The 22,595-nt window shown below is 43.7% G+C and overlaps 1 protein-coding gene across 1 annotated transcript in view; it reads left to right on the forward strand.

Moving 5' to 3' along the window:
- Nucleotides 1-22,595, forward strand: part of LOC144326262 (FERM and PDZ domain-containing protein 3-like) — a 155,268-nt gene that overhangs the window by 126,678 nt on the left and 5,995 nt on the right. The window contains exons 8-9 of the mRNA XM_077922814.1: nucleotides 21,756-21,875; nucleotides 22,171-22,307. Coding sequence (XP_077778940.1) covers nucleotides 21,756-21,875; nucleotides 22,171-22,307 — 257 coding nt within the window. The remainder of the gene's footprint in view (nucleotides 1-21,755; nucleotides 21,876-22,170; nucleotides 22,308-22,595) is intronic.

The raw sequence follows: 22,595 nt of genomic DNA on the forward strand, positions 1-22,595 counted from the left end.
TCGAGTTCAAAATTCGATAGTCCACCACAAGCCTTTTTTGGGGCGTGTCTTTTTTCTTCACAAAGAATATGGGACTGCCCCCCACTGCCTTGGACTCCCGGATGAAACCGCGTTTCAAGTTGTGATCTATGAACTCCCTGAGTTCCTGCAGTTCGTCTTCAGACATGGAATACAGTTTCCCGGTCGGCAGCGTCGCCCCGGCAGGAGGTCAATCTTGCAGTCATAGGACCTGTGGGGAGGTAGCTTGTCCGCTTCCTTCTCGCAGAAAACCTCCAAAAACGCTGCGTACTTGTGGGGCACTGCTTGCAGCGTGCCTAATTGTAGCTGTGGGTCATCCTCTTCCCCTTCCGGGCTAGGCAGAATGCAGTGTTCTGCACAGTAGGAGGAGCCGAAAGTCAGTTGGCGCTGGTACCAAGCCAATGCTGGGCTGTGCCTGTGCAGCCAACTCATGCCCAATACTACAGGCGTGTCCAACAGTTGGGTGACATTGAAGCTGATGACTTCCCGTGATTTCCAATTTGCATCACCATCGGAGGCGTTTGCTTCACCACCTGCCCCCCCCAGCAATTCCCTGCCATCCACCGTGACAACCTTCAGGGGCAGCGTGGCTGGCAGTAGCGCTATGCTGTGTTGCTTAATGAAATCCAGTCCTATAAAGTCTGCGTTACTACCAGAGTCAATGGTAATTGGCACTTCCATTGTGAGTCCATTGGGTAGCTGGAGCGATGCGGTGAGCTGCACCACTGGTTTGGGCGGGAGAGGGTCTGTGGGCTGCAAAATTTCTGGGGACTGCTTCACTGACTCGTCTGGCTGGGCCCCAGTGCCTCTGCCTCCAGCCAGACTCCGTCGTTTCCCTGCTGTGGTTCTCTCTGCTGAGTTGCTTCTGTTACTGTTGCGGAGGCTGCAGTGTGTTTGTGGAGCCTCTGGGGACACTCTTTCGCCATGTGCTGAGCACTGTCGCAGATGTAGCACTTCCTGTTCCCTCTAGGAGGCTTCGCTTTGACTGCTCCCGGTGTTAGGGCTCTGGTTGCTGACTGAGCCCTGGCGCCTCCAATCTCCATCGGTTCCTCTCCCCCTCCCAGCGGAGGCGTGGATTGCGCACGCACTGCATCCCTGGGAAAGAGGGAAGGTGCTCTCGCTGGCGTGCGTCCCCAACGCCCTTCTTCTTTGCTCCATGGACGTTCTTCCAGGCGCACCCCAATCGTCAGCGCCCTCTGAACAACTTCCTGAGTGCTCTGGGGTCTCTCCCCCCTTGCAATTTCGTCTTTCACAGCTCCATTCAACCCTTCCCAGAAAAGGTCTCTGACTGCAGCTGAATCTTTCTCCCATCCCAGCGCATTGACCAATGCAAAAAAGTGGGAATGATACTGCCTTACAGTGGCTCTCCCTTGTTTCAGCCCATGTATTTATTTTCTGGCGATATCAATGTCTATATTTGATAAAAAACACGAATCCATCGCTTTAATGAAGGCATCCGCACTTCGGAGCGCTGGATCCTTATCTCTCCACAGATTGCGCAGCCACGCTTTAGCTTCTCCATGCAAATGAGATAAGATAAACCCCACCTTCTCTTGCTCATCTCTAAAGTCTTTATCCAGCAGTTGCAGCGCAAACAGCACATCTGCTCGGAAGTTAGGGTACTGCTGTAAATTCCCATCGAAATGAGATACAAGGCTGCCTCCTCTCTTCCCCAGCCCAATCCCCTCTGATTTGGGTCCCGGTTGCCCCTGCTTAGTAAGCACTTCCAACCTGGCTTGGAGATCCCTGCAGGCGGCAGCCGCTTCGTCTTCCCTCTTCCTGGATGCGAGTATCTCCGCGTTCAGTTGTGTCACTGCATTTTGCAGGGCTGCTATTTGCTGTTCGGTAGTCATCTTGTCTGACTTTTGTGAGCTCGCGAAGCACCAATCTTCGCCCCTCGCTGCGCCCACTCACGTTGCGAGGTTTTTGGTGAAAAAGGGGAGACGGAGCTTACTGTCAGAGCTGCCTCCAGATCCCAGCTCACAGAGGACCAACGCTAGCCGCTAGTAATGTACAAAAGTCTTTATTGAAGTACAGTTTCCATTTTCAAGCCGCAGCGCGCAGCTCTACGTCTTAGAAGCTAGACCGGCGAAGCTCCGTCTGAGTCTCCACCCCCTGTACACCAGTTTAAGACTCTAACCTTACTCCACCTCTTCCGTCTCTCCTTTCTCCTCTGGGTCCTTCTGCCCCCCGGGGTCCCCTCCTTTCTGGACTCTTCTGACGCTGACGCTGACCCCCCTGACTCCTCTCCCTCCTTTCGGCGGGCTTTAGGACCTGGCTCCCTATCCGGGCTGCCAACTGCGCCGCCCTCCTGTACATTTGAACTTGGCGCGCGCGCCCAGCCTCCAACCTTCCTCTTGACCGTTTCCTCGCTCTCCGATGGAGGCGTGGCCAATCCTGACTCATCTCCTCCCGCTGGCGGTGAGCCGCCTGATCCCGATACCTGGGACTCCTCCCCCCTACTGCGCTCTGGTGGGGAAGCTGGTCCTGATTTCCAACTGCTGCTCTCTGAGTCCCCTCTGGCCCCTTCTTCCTGGGGTGTCCCCCTAGGCACCCCCCTTGCTCTGACCATGGGAGCCCCTTTCTGTGAATCTTCCGATTCGCTGGAAAGACTCAGAGACCTCGGGCCGCTGTCCTCGCTAACATTTCCTTCGGATTCCTCCCCCTCGCTCTCTATTTCCTCCCTTTCCTGTGCCTCTGCTCCTGAGCCCCTGACAACATCGTTCTAACATTCATTAATTTTGCAATGTTTCCTGAGATAGTCTTTAAATTTCTTCCAATCTTCTTCCGCCGTCTCTCTTCCCTGGTCTCGGATTCTGCCGGTCATTTCTGCTAGTCCCATATAGTCTATCACCTTCATCTGCCATTCTTCCACGGTGGGTAAATCTTGTGTCTTCCAGTACTTTGCAATAAGTATTCTTGCTGCTGTTGTAGCATACATGCCGTAAATTACATGCCGTAAATTTCATACCGGTGGTCCACAACTGCTCCCAGTCATCAAACATAATATTATGACCAATATCTTGTGCCCACTTGATCATAGCTGATTTGACCGTTTCATCCTGCGTATTCCATTTCAACAGCAAGTTATACATTTTTGACAAATTCTTAGTATTGGAATCTAACAGTTCTGTTTCCAATTTTGATTTTTCCACCTGGAAGCCAAATTTCCTGTCCATCTTATAAGCCTCCATTATTTGATAATAATGCAACCAATCTAGCACTTTATCTTTTAATTTCTCAAAACTCTGCAATTTCAGTTTCTCCCCTTCTTGTTCCAAAATTTCCCAGTATTTTGGCCATTTAGACTCCATATTGAGTCTTTTCCCAGCCTTTGCCTCCATTGGCGACAACCACCTTGGGGTTTTATTTTCCAACAAGTCTTTATACTTAATCCAGACATTATACAGTGCTTTCCTGACAATATGGTTTTTAAAAGCTTTATGAGCTTTAACCTTGTCATACCACAAATAAGCATGCCACTCAAAAATATTGTTAAAACCTTCTAAATCCAAAATGTCTGTGTTCTCAAGAAGCAGCCAATCTTTCAACCAGCAGAATGCTGCTGATTCATAATATAGTTTGAAGTCTGGCAGGGCAAATCCCCCCCTTTCCTTTACATCAGTTAAAATCTTAAATTTAATTCTGGGTTTCTTGCCCTGCCAGACAAATTTAGAAATGTTTTTCTGCCACTTCTTGAAACAGTCCATCTTGTCCACAATCTGCAATGTTTGAAATAAAAACAACATTCTAGGCAATACATTCATCTTAATAACTGCAATTCGACCAGACAAGGAAAGCTTCAAGTTTGACCAAATTTCTAAATCTTTTTTCACTTCTGTCCAACATTTCTCATAATTATCTTTAAACAAATTCGCATTTTTAGCTGTCATATTAATCCCCAAATAATTCACTTTCTTGACTACTGTTAAACCTGTCTCATTCTGAAACCTCTCCCTTTCAATCAGTGTTAAATTTTTCTATAATACCTTGGTTTTCAACTTGTTCAGTTTGAATCCTGCTACTTGACCAAACTCTTGAATTAATTCTAAGACCCTTTTGGTACTAGATTCTGGCTTTTGTAATGTAAGTACCAAATCATCTGCAAATGCTCTCAGTTTGTACTGTTTAGCTCCGACCTGTACCCCTTTAACCAGCTGGTCCTTTCTAATCATGTTCAGCAAAACCTCCAGGACTGATATAAAAAGTAATGGGGAAATTGGGCACCCCTGACGTGTCCCTTTTTCTATCTTGAATTCTTCCGTAACCACATTATTTACAATTAGCTTTGCTTTTTGCTCTGAGTATATTGCACCTATACCATTTTCAAAACCCTGGCCCACCCCCATCCCCCGGAGATTCCTTTTCATAAATCTCCAAGAAACATTGTCAAAGGCTTTCTCCGCGTCCACAAATATCAAAGCTACTTTAGTGTTTATGTTCACATCTAGCTTTTCCAAAATGTCAATTATATTCCTTACGTTATCTGATAAATGTCTTCCCGGAAGAAAGCCCGCTTGGTCTTTATGGATCTCCTTCATCAAAACTATTTTCAATCTCTTAGCCAAAATGTCAGCAAAATTTTTGTAATCCACATTTAGTAACGAGATGGGCCGGTAGTTCTTAAGTTGAGTCTTTTCAGTCTCTGTCTTCAGTATAAGTGTAATGAAAGCCTCTTTCCACGATTCTGGTGCCTTTCTCCCCTCCAAAATTTCATTGCAGACTTCCTTCAAAGGTTGTAATAACCACTCCTTCAACGCTTTATAGTATCTGGAAGTCAGCCCATCCAGTCCCGGAGACTTGCCTAATTGCATACTTTGAATGGCACCTTCTATTTCCTGTTCAGTTATTTTCTGATTCAACATTATTTTACTTTCCTGCGAAATTTTTTGTAATCTATGTGTCTCAAGAAATTGGTCTATGTCCTTTTCTTTCTGCGGCCCTTGTGAATATAGTTGTTTAAAATATCTCTAGAAACAATTCCAGATTTCAATTGGGTTGTAGATGTTCCTTCCTTCCACTTCTAGATTTGTAACCGTATTTAATTTTTGTCTTTTTCTCATTTGCCAAGCCAATAGTTTGCCACATTTATCTGCTGATTCAAATGTCTTTTGTCTCATTTGTTTAATTTTCCATTCTATTTCTTGGTTCATCAGTTCCATGTATTGTGTTTGATATAACTTAATTTCTCTCAAAATCTCTTGGGACTTTGGTTTTGATCTTAATTTCCTTTCCCCTTCTTTTATCTTCTCCAAGATCTTATCTTTTTTTTCATTTTGGCTTCTCTTTTTTATTGCATTTTGTTGTATCAGGAACCCTCGCATGACGGCTTTACTTGCGTCCCAGATTACTCTTTTTTCGACATTGGTGTTCATGTTTATTTCAAAATAGTCTCTCAAAATTTTTTGGGCCTTTTTATACATTTCTTCATCTCTAAACAAAGTGTCATTCATCCTCCATCTAAAGGAGCCAGCTGTTATTTGCTTCATCTCCATCCTTACAGCATTGTGGTCGGAGCAAGTTTTTGGGCAGATTTCCACTTTCTTTATCTTTGGTGCCATTCCTCTAGTTACCCAGATTTGGTCAATTTTAGTCCATGTCATTTTGGCTTCAGAAAAGAAGGTTCCCTCTCTCTCAAGAGAGTTCTTTGTTCTCCAAATGTCAATCAAATCCATATTGTCAGTCATTTCAAAAAAGGTTTTTGGTAGTCTTCCATCTTTATTAACTACCTGTCTTTGTGCTTTGTCCATATTTGTAGATACAACTCCGTTCATATCTCCCATCAGAATTAAATTATAGTCCAAATAGTCCAGCAAAGTCTCATGCAACTTCTTGAAGAATTCAGATTTCCCCTCATTTGGTGCATAAATTCCTACAATCAAAAATTTCTCTCCTTGAACTTGAATTTCAATTGCCAAAAATCTTCCTTGTTCGTCTTTAAAAATAAATTTCAGTTGCAGTTTTTCCTTTGCATATATCACCACTCCTCTTTTTTTGACTTTGTCAGATGAAATAAATTCTTGTCCCAATCTTTTATTAACAAGTATTTTCCTATGTGATCTCATCACATGTGTTTCTTGTAGGCAAATCAAGTCCAATTGCTCTTTCTTCAATATACTTCACTTTTCCTCTTTTGGGGCATGTTCAGACCATTACAATTCCAGCTTAGAAGTTGCAGAGCCATAATGGCGCTATTTACTTCCCCCTCCTACCGCTCCAAGTTGTTGTTCTTCTTCCGTCGGTGGTTTCAGTCCAAATGATAAATTTGCTATGTCCAGTATTCCTTTTCCTGATGAAGTTGGTTCCTCTCCTGCTACTTCTTTCTGAAGGTCCTCTCCGTGATCTCTCAAAAAATTGTCTTTATCACTTACTGTTCTTATCCTTATTTTCCTTCCTTTGTATTTAAAGGATAGGCCTTGGGGAAATTCCCACCTGAAGAAGATGTTGTTTCTTTTCAATAGAATGACCAGATCTCTATAGTAGGTTCTTGCGTCCAAAATATGCATTGGTATGTCCTTAAAGATCTCCACGTAACAATCTTCAATTGTCAATGTATTTTGATAGTGCAAACTTAAAATTTTGTCTCTTTCTTCTTTAGATCTTAAAGTTATCAAGCAGTCTCTTGCCTTATTTTTCCTTTGTCTTGTACCAAGTCTGAATGCACTCACAATCTTGAATTCTTCCTTCTCCAGGCCCTGTTTCCAACAGTCCAAAAATTCTTTTGTCAGGAAGTCCACCAAATTATCTTTCTCACTTTCGGATACTGATCTGATTCTTAAATTCCTCTCTTTCCTTTGTAATTCGATCATAGACAATGTCAGATCATGATCCTCCAATTTCTTGAAGACCGGTGGTATCTGCTCCTGAGTTGCAGTGGCAATTTCCTTAGCTTCCTCAGCAATCTTTCTAGTTGTAGCCGAGTCCTCTAAAAGTCTTTCAATAGTCTGTGTGTTAGAATTCACTTTCTTCCCAAGTTCATTAATGCTTGTCGTGTTCAAATCAATTTTTGCAGAGATCTCGGCTACTTGTTTATTGGTTTCTGCAACTTGTTTACTTGTCTCAGCTCCCTGTTTCGTTAGATGTTCCAAGGATTCATTAATTTTACCAAGTACCTGTGCCAAAGCATCTTCAGATGACATAGTTTTTAGTTTAGTTTGTGAGGCAGCAGCTGCTCCTGTGCCTCCGGATGTTGAAGCTCTTCTCTGCTGAGAAATATCAGTCTTGTATTGTCTACCAGACCTGAGGCCTTTGTCCTCTATTTTTCCTTTTCCATTTGCCATAATACTCTCATGCAAAGTCAAGGTCGCTTCTTTACGTCTGTAGATTGTTTTGGAAAGGAATTTTCCAGTGACTGTGCAGCTAGTAGCTTTATTGTTGTTGTTGCAACAAAATATCCTCTAGGGGGAGAAACTTCAAATTTCACTTTACAGTTTTTTAAACAAATAAATAGATCCCCCTTTTTTCCTAAAAAGCCACAGTTTCAATTTGCCTTCAATGTTATTTTATACACAAGCAGTCCAGAGGCACTGTATCTTTTCACAGAGTTTAGATTGGAAACAGATTGGAAACAGTTCCAAAGTCTTTCCTTAACGTGCTAACCCCCACTATTCAGCTTCCTTGTCAAAGCAGTCCGTCCCAGGGTCTTGAGATAGCGGGTAGACTTTAATCAATCCTTTCGTGCAGGTATATTTAAATGTTCTCTTCTCCCCCCCCCCCCCCCCCCGCTCCTGCAAACGTAAGGGGGCTGCTTTTTTTTTTAGCGATGGATCTATAATTTTTCAGAGGGAAATTTCCTCTAGGGTTACAGCTTTACAGTCTCTTTGCTTTAGCTGTCCTACAGCACGGAAAGGCAGACTTCCTTTTTGTACCTTTCCCGTGTTAGTGCCGAATCTCTTTAATATTTAGATTGGTTCCAATTAAGTCCTTTAAATCTACTCACGAGTAGTTATTTTTGCGTCCAGATTTTCCGAAAGAAATCAGCGCTCTCCCATCATGGCGATGCGGCTTCACTCCACAGGCTGGGTAGACGACTCTCAGCACCGCGCCGCTCACCTGCTGCCGTTCCGGAGCCTTTAAAAAGGCTCCTTCACAGTTTTTGGGGGGCGCAAAGGTGCCCGCCGAGTCTCCTCGCTCGCAGGCTTCACCTCCTGCGATTTTTTAGGGTCCCCGCTTTGCCGTAGCGTCAGGACCCGAACCCACGGAGCAGACTCCCTCCGGAGCTCAAAGGAAAATCCGCCATTAATCGCTGGCGCTGACCGGAAGATTAGCCTCAGAGAAGAAGGTTCCCTCTCTTCCCAAGGGGTTCTTCGTTCTCCAGATATCAACTAAATCCATATTTTCTGTCATATCAAAGAAAGTTTTTGGTAGTCTTCCATCCTTGGTGACTACCTGTCTCTGTGCCTTGTCCATATTTGTAGACACCACACCATTCATATCTCCCATCAAAATCATATTGTAATCCATATAGTCCATCAGAGTCTCATGTAACTTCTTGAAGAATTCCGATTTTCCTTCATTTGGTGCATAGATACCTACTATCAAAAAAAATTCTCCTTGCGTTTGGATTTCAATTGCAACAAATCTTCCTTGATCATCTTTAAATATAAATTTTGGTGATAGGCTCTCCTTTGCGTAAATGACCACTCCTCTTTTTTTAACTTTATCCGATGAAATAAATTCTTGGCCTAATCTTTTATTAATCAATAACTTCCTGTGTAGCCTTATCACATGTGTTTCTTGTAAACAAATCAAGTCCAAATGTTCTTTTTTCAATAAGTGAAATACTCTCCGCCTCCTTTCAGGGGAGTTCAGTCCATTAACATTCCAACTCAAGACCTGCAGCGCCATCGTATGATTACTTTGGTGTCCCCCCAACTGCACCCAATGCTTGCTCCTCTTCTGTTGGTGGTGATGTTGGGACGTTCACTGGGGGGTCCAATCCAAAAGATAATGTCAATATGTCCAACGTTGGTGATCTTTTCTCTAATGCTCTTAGCTCTGATCCTCTATCTGGTGATCTTCTGTCCAGTGCTGCTGGCTCCTTTCCAATTCCCTTCTGCAAATCTTCTTCGTATTTAGATAGAAACTTTATTTAGATCATCTACTGATCTTATTTTTATTTTCCTTCCTTTAAAGCTGAAGGATAGGCCTTGAGGGAATTCCCACCTGAAAATGATTTTGTTCCTGGTATGCCCCACAGAGAAACCTACGGTCTGCAAATAATAACATCCTCAAGGTCCCAGGCCTCAGAGAGGTTAGGCTGGCCTCAACTAGAGCCAGGGCCTTCTCGGCTGCGGCTCCAGTCTGGTGGAATGCTCTGTCACAAGAGACTAGGGCCCTGCGGGACCTGACATCTTTCCGCAGGGCCTGCAAGACAGAGTTGTTCCACCAGGCCTTTGGTCAGGGTGCAGCCTGACTCCCTCCTCTGGCAACCTGCACAGAATTTTGCCTAATCGGTTGCCATCAATTTGATTTTAATTAATTTTTATAATGAAATATTTTTAGAATGTGTGATTATTTGACTGTTTGATTATTTGATTGTTGTTAGCCGCCCTGAGCCCGGCTTCGGCTGGGGAGGGCGGGATATAAATAAATTTTATTATTATTATTATTCCTTCTCAGCAGACCAACCAAGTCTCCAAAGTCAGACCTAAGGTCCAGAAGATGTTTTGGGATATCTTTAAATATTTCCACTCTTGACTGATGTATTACCAAAGTCTTCTCGTAGTGCCAGCCCAGAATTTTGTCTCTCTCTTCTTTAGATCGGAGGGTAATCAAACAGTCTCTTATTCTGTTCATCTCCTTCTTCCCTCCTCTTCCAAGTCTAAAGGCCCTCACGATTTTAAACTCCTCTTTTCCCAAATCCAAGTCCCAGCAGTCTACAAATCCCTGCGTAAGAAACTCTGACAAAGAGCTCTTTTCCAGTTCAGGTACAGCTCTAATTCTCAAATTTATCTGTTTTTCCTTGAGTTCAATCATAGAAAGCGCCAACTTATGATCCTCCAGTTGCTTCTCTAGGTCTGGAACTCTCTTTGTTTCCAATTGAGTTACCTTCGCTTCCACAGCCACAACCTTTTCCTTGACTTCCTCTACGATCTGTCGAATTGAGTTTGACTCCTGAATCAATTTCTCAATAGCTTCTGTATTTGTATTAACTTTTTGTCCCAAACTGTTTATACTTTGTGTGTTCTGATTTATGCTTTGCGTATTTTGATCTAAATTTTGTGTATTTTGATCTAATTTTCTATTCATTTGTTCCATTGATTCATTTATCTTACTCAATGCAAGTGTCAAAGCCTCTTCTGAAATCATTCCTTTTGGTTTAGAGTACGTTAATACAGCCACAGATGAAGCAGGAGGGCCAGATGTAGAAGCTCTTCGCTGCCAAGACTTCCCAGACCTTGTTGTTTTGTCTTGAATTGCCAGATCTATTTTTTCTTTTCCATCTGCCATAACACTTAAGCCCTACAAGGTCACTTCCACAGTCCCAGAGTCTTATCTTTAGAATTGGAAAATTCCAGTCCTCTGTTCTTCCTTCCTTCTGTCCTTCCATCCTTCCTTCTTTGCTTCCTTCCTTCCCTCCTTCTTTACTTCGCCCCTCCCTCCCTCCCTTTCTGTCCTTCCATACTTCCTTCTTTCTTCCTTTGTTCCTCTCTTCCTTTTTCCTTCCTTCCTTCCTTCCTTCCTTCCTTCCTTCCTTCCTTCCTTCCTTCCTTCCTTCCTTCTTTCCTTCCTTCTTTGTTTCCTCCTTCCCTTCCTCCCTATGTCTATCCTTCTCTGCTTCCTTCATTTTTCCTCCCTTTGTCCCTGCCTCCCTTTCTCTGTCCTTCCTTGCCTCCTTCCTCCCTTCCTTCCTTCTTTCCTTCCTTCCTTTTTTCATCCTCCCGCCCTTTCTCTGTTCTTCCTTCCATCCTTCCATCCTTCCTTCTTAGCTTCCTTCCTTCCTACTTTCCTGCGTCGCTCCCTTTCTCTGTCCTTCCCTCCTTCCTTCCTTTTTCTCTCTCCCTTTTAATTTCTTTCTTTTCTTCCATCCTTTTTCCGATCCTCCCTTTCTATATCCTTCTTTCCTTCCTTCTTCCTTCCTTCCTTCCTTCCTTCCTTCCTTCCTTCCTTCCTTCCTTCCTTCCGTCCGTCCTTCCATCCTTCCTTCTTTCCTCCCTTTCTGTCCTTCCTCCCCTCCTTCCTCCCTTCCTTCTTTCCTTCCTCCCTCCCTTTCTCCCCCGATCTGAGGTTTGGGGGGGCACCGCGTCGCTCTTGAGGTCTCCCCTTGCTTCACTGCGCTGGGGCTTTTTCAGCCGAAAGAACTCCTGTCTACCATTACCGGGCTACCAACCAGAAGTGCTCTCCCTCCCATTTCTGTCCTTACTTTGTTCTTTCCATGCTTCCTTCCTTCTTTCCATGCTTCCTTCATCCCTCCCTCCCTCCCTCTTTTTCTCTGTCCTTCCTTCCTTCTTTGTTTCCTTCCTTCCTCTTTCCCTTCCTCCCTTTCTCTATCCTTCTCCCCTTCCTTCCTCCCTCCCTTTGTCCCTCCCTTTCTCTGTACTTCCTTCCTCCTTCCCTCCTTTTCTCTCTCCTTCCTTCCTTCCTTCCTTTCTTCCCTTTCTTTGTCCTTTCCTCCTTCCTTCCTTTCTCCCTCTCTCCCTTTTTATTCTTTCTTTACTTCGGTCCTTCTTTCCGTCTTCCTTCCTTCCTTCCTTCCTTCCTTCCTTCCTCCTTTTCTCCCTTCCTTTCTCTGTTCTTCCTTCATTCCCTCCTTCCTTCCTCCCTTCCTTCATCCCTCCCTCCCTTTCTCTGTACTTCCTTCCTCCTGTCCTTCTTTACTTCGTCCATTCCTCCCTTCCTCTGCCCTTCCTTCCTTCCTTCCTTCCTTCCTTCCTTCCTTCCTTCCTCTTTCCATTCTTCCTCCGTCCCTCTGTCCCTCTTTTTCTCTTTCCTTCCCTCCCTCCCTCCCTCCTTCCTTCCTTCCTTCCTCTGTCCTTTCTTCCTTCTTTCCTCCCTCCCTTTCTCTGTCTTTCTTTCTTTCCTTCCTTCCCTCCTTCCATCTTTCCTTTGTCCTTCTCTACCTTTCTCCCTCCTTCCTTCCTTTCTCTGTCCTTCCTTCCTTCCTTCCTTCCTTCCTTCCTTCCTTCCTTCTTTCCTTCCTCCCTCCCTTCCTCCTATTCTTCCTTTGTTCCCCTGCCTTCTTTTGTCACTCTCTCCCTTTTTCTTTCTTGCTTTACTTCTGTACTTCCTTGCTTGCTTCTTTCCATCTTTCCTTTGTCCCTCCCTCCCTCCTTCCTTCCTCCCTTTTCCTGTCCTTCCTTCTTTGCTTCTTTCCTTCCTTCTTTGCTTCCTTCCTTCTTTACTTCATCCATTCCTCCCTTCTTTGTCCTTCCTTCCTTCCTTCCTTCCTTCCTTCCTTCCTTCCTTCCTTCCTTCCTTCCTTCCTTCCATCCATCCCTCCTTCCATCCTTCCTTTGTCCCTCTCTCCCTATTTCATTCCTTCCTTCCTTTCTTTTTTCCTCCCTCCCTTTCTCTGTCCTTCATCCCTTAATCCCTCCCTCCATCCCTCCCTCCCTTTCTGTCCTTCCTTCCCTCCTTCCTTCCTTCTGTGCTTCCTTCCTTCTTTCCTTCCTTCCTTTTGCCCTCCCTTCCTCCCTTTCTCTGTCCTTCTCTCCTTCCTTCCTTCATCCCTTTGTATCTGCCTCCCTTTCTCTGTCCTCCCTTCCTTCCTTTTTTGCTTCCTTCCTTCCTTCCACTCTCCATTTCTGTTTCCTTCCTTCCTTCCTTCCTTCCTTCCTTCCTTCCTTCCCTCCTTCCCTCCTTCCTTCCCCCTCCCTCCATCCCTCCCTTTCTCTGTCCTTCATTCCTTCCCTCCTTCCTTCCTTCTTTCCTTCCTTCCTCCCTCCCTTTCTCTGTCCTTCCCTCCTGCTTTCCTTTGTCCCGCTCTCCCTTTTTCTTTCTTTTTTTCCAAATTTTTTATTGGTTTTCACATTATAAACAAACAGACACATAAGACAAACAAACATAAATGATAGCCTTATTAAAAATTACACTTATTAACATTGTGAAGTGACTTCCTCGCTTCCCCTTGGTTGAATTTCATTGCATGTCCTTTTAACGGTTTTCCAAATCACAGTTCTCATATAATTTAACTTAAGCATTAACATCCTTAGATCTTCACATTATGAAATTAAACATATTAATTCATCACTTAACTTAACACTAAATCCTAAACCAATTAAGTATCTGCAAGCTGTTTTCAGTTAACTTAACATATTTAACTAAGTGATCATTTAATTTAATCCAATCTTCCTGATACTCCTCCTCCTCCTGGTCGCATCTTTGACAGCACATTCACCTTAATCACAGACTCTCCCTTTTTCTTTCTTTCTTTAATTCCTTCCTTCCTTCCATCTTTCCTTCTCTCCTTCCTTCCTCCCTCCCTTTCTCTATCCTTCCTTCCCTCCCTCCTTCCTTGCTTCCTTCCCTCCTTCTGTCTTTCCTCCCTCCCTTTCTCTGTCCTTCCTTCCTTGGTTTCTCCCACTCTCCCATTCTCTCTCTTTCCTTCCTTCCTCCCTCCCTCCCTTTCTGTCCTTCCTTCCTTCCTTCCTTCCTTCCTTCCTTCCTTCCTTCCTTCCTTCCTTCCTTCCTTCCTTCCTTCCTTCCTTCCCTTTGTCTGTCCTTCCTTCCATCCTTCCTTCCGTCCTTCCTACCTTTTTCTTTCCTTCCTTCCTTCCTTCCTTCCTTCCTTCCTTCCTTCCTTCCTTCCTTCCTTCCTTCTTTCCTTCCTCCCTTCCATTCTCTGTCCTTCCTTCCTTCCTTCCTTCCTTCCTTCCTTCCTTCCTTCCTTCCTTCCTTTGTCCGTCTCTCCCTTTCTCTTTCTTTCTTTCTTTCTTTCTTTCTTTCTTTCTTTCTTTCTTTCTTTCTTTCTTTCTTTCTTTCTTTCTTTCTTTCTTTCTTTCTTTCCTTCCTTCCTTCCTTCCTTCCTTCCTTCCTTCCTTCCTTCCTTCCTTCCTTCCTTCCTCAATTCCTTCCTTCTTTCCTCACTCCCTTCTGTTCTTCCTTCCTTCCTTCCTTCCGTCCTTCTTTCCTTCCTCTTTCTCTCTTCTTCCTTCCTTCTTTCCTAAGTCTCTCCCTCCCTATATCCTTTCTTCCCTCATTCCTCCCTTCCTTCTTTCCTTCATCACTCCCTCCCTTTTTCTGTTGTTCCTTCCTTCCGTCCTCCCTTTCTCTGTCCTTCCTTCACTCCTTCCTTCCTTCTTTGCTTCCTTCTTTCCTTCATCCCACCTTCCCTTTCTCCTTCCTTCCTTCCTTCGCTTCCTTCTTTGCTTCCTTCCTTCCCTCTTTCCTTCAGCCCTCCCTCCTTTTCTCTGTCCTATCTTCCTTCCATCCTTCCTTCCTTCTTTGCTTGCTTCCTTTCTTTCTTCTTTCCTCCCTCCCTTCTTTCTTTCCTTCATCCTTCCCTCCCGTTTTCGGTCCTTCCTTCCTTCCTTCCTTCCTTCCTTCCTTCCTTCTCTCCTTCCTTCCTTCCTTCCTTTATCCCACTCTCCTTTTCTCTTTCCATGCTTCCTTCCTTCTTTCCTCCTTCCCTTTCTCTGTCCTTCTGTCCTTCCTTCCTTCTTTCCTTCGTCGCTCCCTCCCTTCCTCTGTCCTTCCTTCTTCCTTCCTGCCATCCTTCCTTCCTTTGTCCCTCTCTCCCTTTTTCTTTCCTTCCTTCGGTCCTTCCTTATTTCCTCCCTCCCATTCTCTGTCCTTCCTTCCTCCCTCCCTCCCTCCCTTTACCCCTCTCTCCGTTTCTCTTACCTTCCTTCCTTCTTTCCTTTCTCCCTTCTTTCTTTCCTCCCTCCCTTTCTCTGTCCTCCTTCCCTCCCTCTCTTTCTCTGTCATTCCTTCCTTCCTTCCATTCTCCCGCTCTCCATTTCTCTTTCTTTCCTTCTTTCCCCCTCCCTTTCTCTGTCCTTCCTTCCGTCCTCCATCCCTCCCTTTCTCTGTCCTTCCATCCTTCTTCCTTCCCTTCCTATCCTTCCTTCCTTGCTTGCTTTGTTCCTCTCTTCCTTTTTCTTTCCTTCCTTACTTCCTGCCGTCCTTTCTTCCTTTGTCTCTCTCTCCCTTTTTCTTTCTTTCTTTCCTTCCTTCGTTCCTTCCTTCTTTCTTTCCTCCCTTTCTCTGTCCTTCCTCCCTTCCTCCCATCCTCCCTCCCTTTCTCTGTCCTTCCTTCCTACCTTCCTTCCTTCTTTCTTTTTTTTATAAATTTTTTTATTAAAGTTTCAAAAGTTTTTTATAACAACAAAAACAAAACAATACAATACAATAAAAATGACATACAAAAAGTATAAAAAACAAGTATAATTTCAACCCTTATTTTCTTATAACTTACTTCCCCGACTTCCTCTTACCTCCCCTTTCTGTATTCCAATTTCTAAATTACTCTTCAGCAAATCCTTCCCTTATTTTTCACTTAATTTTAACCTTTCTTTTTCTTTTTAACTTATCCATTACCGCTTATAACCACATATTCTCTAATCCAGCGTCATTCTAACATTCATTAATTTTGCAGTATTTCTTTAAATAGTCCTTAAATTTTTTTCAATCTTCTTCCGCTGTTTCTCTTCCCTGGTTTCGGATTCTGCTCGTCATCTCTGCCAGTCCCATGTAGTCTATCACCTTCATCTGCCATTCTTCCAAGGTGGGTAGGTCTTGTGTCTTCCAGTACTTTGCGATGAGTATTCTTGCTGCTGTTGTAGCATACATAAAAAATGTTCTGTCCTTCTTTGGCACCACTTGGCCGACAATACCCAAGAGAAAGGCCTCTGGTTTCTTCAGGAAGGTATATTTAAATACCTTTTTCAATTCATTATAAATCATTTCCCAGAATGCCTTAATCTTTTGGCACGTCCCCCAGAGGTGAAAGAATGTACCTTCATTTTCTTTACATTTCCAACATTTGTTATCAGGCAGGTGATAAATTTTTGCAAGCTTGACTGGGGTCATGTACCACCTATAAATCATTTTCATAATATTTTCTCTTAGGGCATTACATGCCGTGAATTTCATCCCGGTGGTCCACAACTTTTCCCAGTCAGCAAACATAATGTTATGACCAATATCCTGTGCCCACTTAATCATTGCTGATTTAACCGTTTCATCTTGTGTATTCCATTTCAACAGCAAGTTATACATTTTTGACAGGTTTTTAGTACTGGATTCTAACAATTCAGTCTCCAATTTTGATTTTTCCACCTGGAAGCCAATTTTCCTGTCCATCTTAAAAACCTCCATTATTTGATAGTAATGAAGCCAATCTCTCACTTTTCCTTTTAGTTTCTCAAAACTCTGCAATTTCAATCTGTCCCCTTCTTGTTCCAAAATTTCCCAATATCTCGGCCATTTAGACTCCATATTAAGCTTTTTAACAGCTTTTGCCTCCATTGGCGACAACCACCTTGGAGTTTTATTTTCCAACAAGTCTTTGTATCTAGTCCAGACATTATATAGTGCTTTCCTGACAATATGATTTTTAAAGCCTTTATGAGCTTTAGCCTTGTCATACCACAGATATGCATGCCACCCAAAAGTGTTGTTAAAACCTTCTAAATCCAAAATGTCTGTGTTCTCAAGAAGTAGCAAGTCTTTCAACCAGCAAAAAGCTGCTGATTCATAATACAGTTTAAAGTCTGGCAGGGCAAATCCCCCCCTTTCCTTTGCATCAGTTAGAATCTTAAATTTTATTCTGGGCTTCTTGCCCTGCCAGACAAATTTAGAAATATCTTTCTGCCACTTCTTGAAACAGTCCATCTTGTCCACTATTTGCAATGTTTGAAACAAAAACAACATTCTAGGCAATACATTCATCTTTATAACCGCAATTCGACCCAACAAGGAAAGCTTCAGATTTGACCAGATTTCTAAGTCTTTTTTCACTTCTGTCCAAGATTTCTCATAATTGTCTTTAAATAAGTTCACATTTTTAGCTGTCATATTTATCCCCAAATACTTCACTTTCTTGACTACTGTTAAACCTGTCTCATTCTGAAACCTCTCCCTTTCAATCAGTGTTAAATTTTTCTCTAATACCTGTCCCTTTTTCTATCTTAAATTCTTCCATAACCACATTATTTACAATCAACTTTGCTTTTTGTTCAGAGTATATTGCACCTATACCATTTTCAAACCCTTGGCCTACCCCCATCCCCCGGAGATTCTTCATCATGAAGCTCCAAGAAATATTGTCAAAGGCTTTCTCGGCGTCCACAAATATCAAAACTGCTTTAGTGTTTATGTTCACTTCCAACTTTTCCAAAATATCAATTATGTTCCTTACATTGTCTGACAAATGTCTTCTCGGGAGAAAGCCTGCTTGGTCTCTATGAATCTCCTCCATCAAAACTATTTTCAGTCTCTTTGCTAAAATGTCAGCAAAAAAATTGTAATCCACATTTAATAGCGAGATGGGGCGGTAGTTTTTAAGTTGAGTCTTTTCAGTCTCTGTCTTTGGTATGAGTGTAATATAAGCCTCTTTCCACGTATCTGGTGCCCTTTTCCCCTCCAAAATTTCATTACAAACTTCCTTCAGAGGTTGTAATAACCACTCCTTCAAAACTTTATAGTATCTGGAAGTCAGTCCATCCAGTCCTGGAGATTTGCCCAATGCCATGTTTTGAATGGCACCTTCAATCTCCTGTTCTGTTATTTCCTGGTTCAAGACTCTTTTACTTTCCTGTGAAATCTTTTTCAATCCATTTTTTCCAAGAAATTGGTCTATGTCCATATCCTTCTGCGGCCCTTGTGAATAAAGTTGTCTGAAATATCTCTGGAAGCAATTCCTAATCTCAATTGGATTATAAATGTTTTTTCCATCCACTTCTGAGTTTGTAACTGTATTCAATTTTTGTCTCTTTTTTATTTGCCAAGCCAACAATTTACCACATTTATCTGCAGATTCAAAAGTCTTTTGTCTCATTTGCTTAATTTTCCATTCTATTTCTTGATTCATCAACTCCATATATTGTGTTTGATGTAACTTAATTTCTCTCAGAATCTCATGCGATTTTGGTTTTGATCTTAATTTCCTTTCCCCATCTTTTATCTTCTCCAAAAAATTTTCTTTCTTTTCATTTTGGCTTTTCTTCTTTATTGCATTTTGTTGTATCAAGAATCCTCTCATAACGGCTTTACTTGCGTCCCAGATTATTCTTTTTTCTACGTTGGTCTTCATATTAATTTCAAAATAGTCTTTCAAAGTTTTCTGGACCTTTTTACAAACTTCCTCGTTTCCAAATAAGGTGTCATTCATCCTCCAAATAAGGTGTCATTCATCCTACCTTCCTTCTTTCCTCCCACCCTTTCTCTGTCATTCCTTCCTTCCTTTCTTTCTTCCTTCCTCCTTTCCTTTGTCCCTCCCTCCCTTTCTCTGTCCTTCCTTCTCTCCCTTCCTCCCACCTTCCTTTCCTCCCTCCCACCCTTTCTCTGTCCTTACTTCCTCCCATTCCTTCTTTCCTTTCTTTGTTCCTTCCTTCCTTCCTTCCTTCCTTCCTCAATCCCTTTCTCTGTCCTTCCTTCCTTCCTTCCATCCTTCCTTCCTTTCCTTTCTTTGCTCCTTCCTTCTTTCCTCACTCCCTTTCTCTGTCCTTCTTTCCTTTGTCCATCCCTCTCATTCTCTCTTCTTCCTTCCTTGTTTCCTTCCTTCCTTCTTTCCTTCGTCCCTCCCTCCCTTTCTCTTTCTCTTTCCTTCCTACCTTTGTCTCTCTCTCTCTCTCTCTCTCTCTCTCTCTCTCTCTCTCTCTCTCTCCCTTTCTCCTTCCTTTCTTCCTTCCTCCCTCCCTCCCTCCCTCCCTGTCTCTGCCCTTCCTTCCTTCCTTGCTTTCTTCCTTTGTCCCGCTCTCCCTTTCTCTCTACTTCCTTCGTTCTTTCCTTCCTTCCTTCCCCACTTCCTTCCTTCTTTCCTCCCTCCCATTCTCTGTCCTTTCTTCTTTCTTTTTTTCCTTCTATCCTCCCTACATTTCCCTATCCTCCCTTCCTTTCTCTGTCCTTCCTTCCATCCTTCCTTTCTCCCTCTCTCCCTTTTTTCTGTCTTCCTTTCCTTCCTTTCTTCCTTCTTTCCTCCCTCCCTTTCTCTATCCTTCCTTCCTTCCTTCCTTCCTTCCTTCCTTCCTTCCTTCCTTCCTTCCTTCCTTCCTTCCTCCTTTTCTCTTTCCTTCCTTTCTTCTTTGTCGCTCCCTCCCTTCCTCTGTCCTCCTTCATTACTGCCGTCTTTCCTTCCTTTGTCCCTCTCTCCCTTTTTTCCTTCCTTTGTCCCTTCCTTCTTTCTTTCCTCCCGCCCTTTCTCTGTCCTTCCTTCCCTCTTTCCTCCCTCCCTTTCTCCTCCCTCCCTCCCTCCCTTTCTCTGTCCTCCCTTACTTCCTTTGTCTCTTCTCCCTTTCTCTCTCCTTCCTTCCTTCCTTCCTGCCTCCCTTTCTCCACCACCACCAAAATAAAATAAATACACACAAATTAAATTTCAAAAACCAAATTTCCATAACCTTCCTTTCAGACTCCCTCGCATCTCCCTTTCCTGCGTTCCCATTTACAAAATCATGTTCAGCAGTACTTGACCTTCTCTCAAATCTTGTTTTAGTTTGGACCTTTCATATATTATATCTCCAATTTTACCCTTTGTTATCAAATATTTAAATATTTAGACTTGCCATAATATTGATCAAATTTCGTCTTTGTTCTTATAATTCAGTTCTTTTCATACTTCTTTCCACTAGGTTACTAATGCCAAGTTATCTTTCTATCCTGCATCATTCTAGCATTCATACAATTTACAGTTCTTTTGCAGATAGTCCTTAAATTTCTTCCAGTCCTCTTCCACTGTCTCTTCTCCCAGGTCTCGGATTCTGCCAGTCATTTCTGCCAATTCCATGTAGTCTATCAGTTGCATCTGCCATTCTTCCAGAGTGGGCAAATCTTGTGTCTTCCAATACTTTGCAATGAGTATTCTTGCTGCTGTTGTCGCATACATAAAGAAAGTTCTATCCTTCTTTGAGACCATTTGGCCGACAATGCCCAAAAGGAAGGCCTCTGGTTTCTTAAGGAAGGTATATTTAAATACCTTTTTTAGTTCATTATAGATCATTTCCCAGAAGACCTTAACCCTTGGGCACGTCCACCAAAGGTGAAAGAATGTTCCTTCAGTTTCTTTACATTTCCAACACTTATTGTCTGGCACATGATATATTTTTGCAAGCTTGACTGGGGTCATGTACCACCTGTAAATCATTTTCATAATATTTTCTTTCAAGGCATTACATGCCGTGAATCTCACACCGGTGGTCCATAACTGTTCCCAGTCAGCAAACATAATGTTATAACCAATGTCTTGCGCCCATTTTATCATAGCTGATTTAACTGTTTCATCCTGTGTGTTCCATTTCAACAGCAAGTTATACATTCTTGATAGTACCTTAATTTTTGGTTCTAACAGTTCAGTTTCTAGTTTCGATTTTTCCACCTGGAAACTCCTCCTTCCCATTTTCTGTCCTTCCTTCCTTCGTCCCTCCCTCCCTCCCTTTCCCTGTTCTTCCTTCCTTGTTTCCTTCCTTCCTTCTTTCTTTCGTCCCTCCCTCCCTTTCTCTCTCCCTTCCTTCCTCTGTCCTTCCTTCCTTCCTTCCTCCCTTTCTCTGTCCTCCCTCCCTCTCTGTCTTTCTCTGTCCGTCCTTCCGTCCTTCCTTCCTTCCTTCCTTCCTTCCTGACGCTCTCCCTTTCTATTTCTTCCCTGCCTTTCTCTCTCCTTCCTTCCTTCTTTCCCCCTCCTTTTCTCTGTCCATCCTTCCTTCCTTCTTCCCTCCCTGACCTTCCTTCCTTTGTCCCTCTCCCCCTTTTTCTTTCCTTCCTTCCTTCTTTCCTCTCTTTCTCTGTCCTTCCATCCTTCCTTCCTTCTTTCCTTCCTTTGTTCCTCTCTTCCTTTTTCTCTCCTTCCTTCCTTCCTTCCTTCCTTCCTTCCTTCCTTCCTTCCTTCCTTCCTTCTTTTCTTTCAATCAATCAATCAATCAATCAATCAATCAATCAATCAATCTTTATTATGGTCCAGAGACCCAAGAAATCATTACAAATCAATATCAATACACAATTTTCTTTATCCCTCTCTCCCTTTCTCTGCCCTTCCTTCCTCTCTTCCTTTTTCTTTCTTACTTTCCTTCTTTCCTTCCTTCCTTCTTTCCTCCCTCCCTTTCTCTGTCCTTCCTTCCTTCATTCCCTCCTCCCTCCCTTTCTCCTTCCTTCCTTCCTTCCTTCCTTCCTTCCTTTGTCCCATTCTCCCTTTCTCTGTACTTCCTTCCTTCGTTCTTTCTTTCCTTCCTTCCTTTGTCCCGCTCTCCCTTTCCTTCCTTCCTTCTTTCCTTCTTTCTTCCCTTCCTTTCTCTTTCCTTCCTTCCTTCCTTCCTTCCTTTGTCCCTCCCTCCCTTTCTCTGTCCTTCCTTCCTTTGTCCCTCTCTCCCTTTCTCTTTCCTTCCTTCCTTTCTTCCTTCATTCTTTCCTCCCTCCCTTTCTCTGTCCTTCCTTCCTTTGTCCTGCTCTCCCTTTCTCTGTCCTTCCTTCCTTTGTCCCTTTCTCCATTTCTCTTTCCTCCCTCCCTTCCTCTGTTCTTCCTTCCTTCCTTCGTCCCGCTCTCCCTTCTTTCCTCCCTCCTAAATCTTACTAGGATGGACGGGGAAAGTGACCCCAGGGTCATATAGCCCACCCCACTTGCCAGAGCTCTCCTTCCTCCCCCCCCCCAGGTCGTTCAACGGACCCACTACCAAGGCATGCGATGCCTTTTTCGGGTCAGCTTCTATCCCAAAGACCCCGTTGAGCTGCTGCAGCGAGACGCCACTGCCTTCGAATACCTCTACATCCAGGTCAGCAGTGTGTGTATAAATGTGTGGTTAGAGGGTCCCAATCCTTCCTTCTTTCTAGCTGGCTGCTCTGCCTAGTGGTCCTCACTGCCCCTCCAAGGTGTGGGGTATAAATAATAATAATAATAATAATAATAATAATAATAATTATTATTATTATTATTATTTTGCTGTGGGTAAGCACTAGACCCTGCTTCCAGCTCACTAGTGCTCTCAGTCCCCCCCACTCTAACCACTAGGCGCTGCTTCCCAGCCCCCTGCTCTCAGCTCTAGGTGATGTTTCTCCTTCCCCCTCCAGAGCCGCAACGACATCATCCGGGAGCGGTTTGGCACCCACCCCGATCCGGATTTGCTTCTGGTCCTGACAGCTCTACACATCTACATCACCGTCTCGGCTGCCCGTCCCAGCCACAAGGTGGCACTCAGAAACGTCGAGTGAGTGAGTTCCAGGGGGAACACTGAGGGTCATCCAGACCAATCCGTTCCCTCACCCAGGACAGCAAACTGTCCTTCCTTCTTTCCTCCCTCCCTCCCCCCTTCTGTTCTTCCTCCCTCTCTCCCTTTCTCTGTCCTTCCTTCCTTGAGAGCCAGTGTGGTGTAGTGGTTAAGAGCGGTAGACTCGTAATCTGGTGAACCGGGTTTGCGTCTCTGCTCCTCCACATGCAGCTGCTGGGTGACCTTGGGCCAGTCACACTTCTCTGAAGTCTCTCAGCCCCACTCACC

Source organism: Podarcis muralis, chromosome W (genome assembly GCF_964188315.1).
Source record: "Podarcis muralis chromosome W, rPodMur119.hap1.1, whole genome shotgun sequence".
In the NCBI taxonomy this organism is placed as follows: domain Eukaryota; kingdom Metazoa; phylum Chordata; class Lepidosauria; order Squamata; family Lacertidae; genus Podarcis; species Podarcis muralis.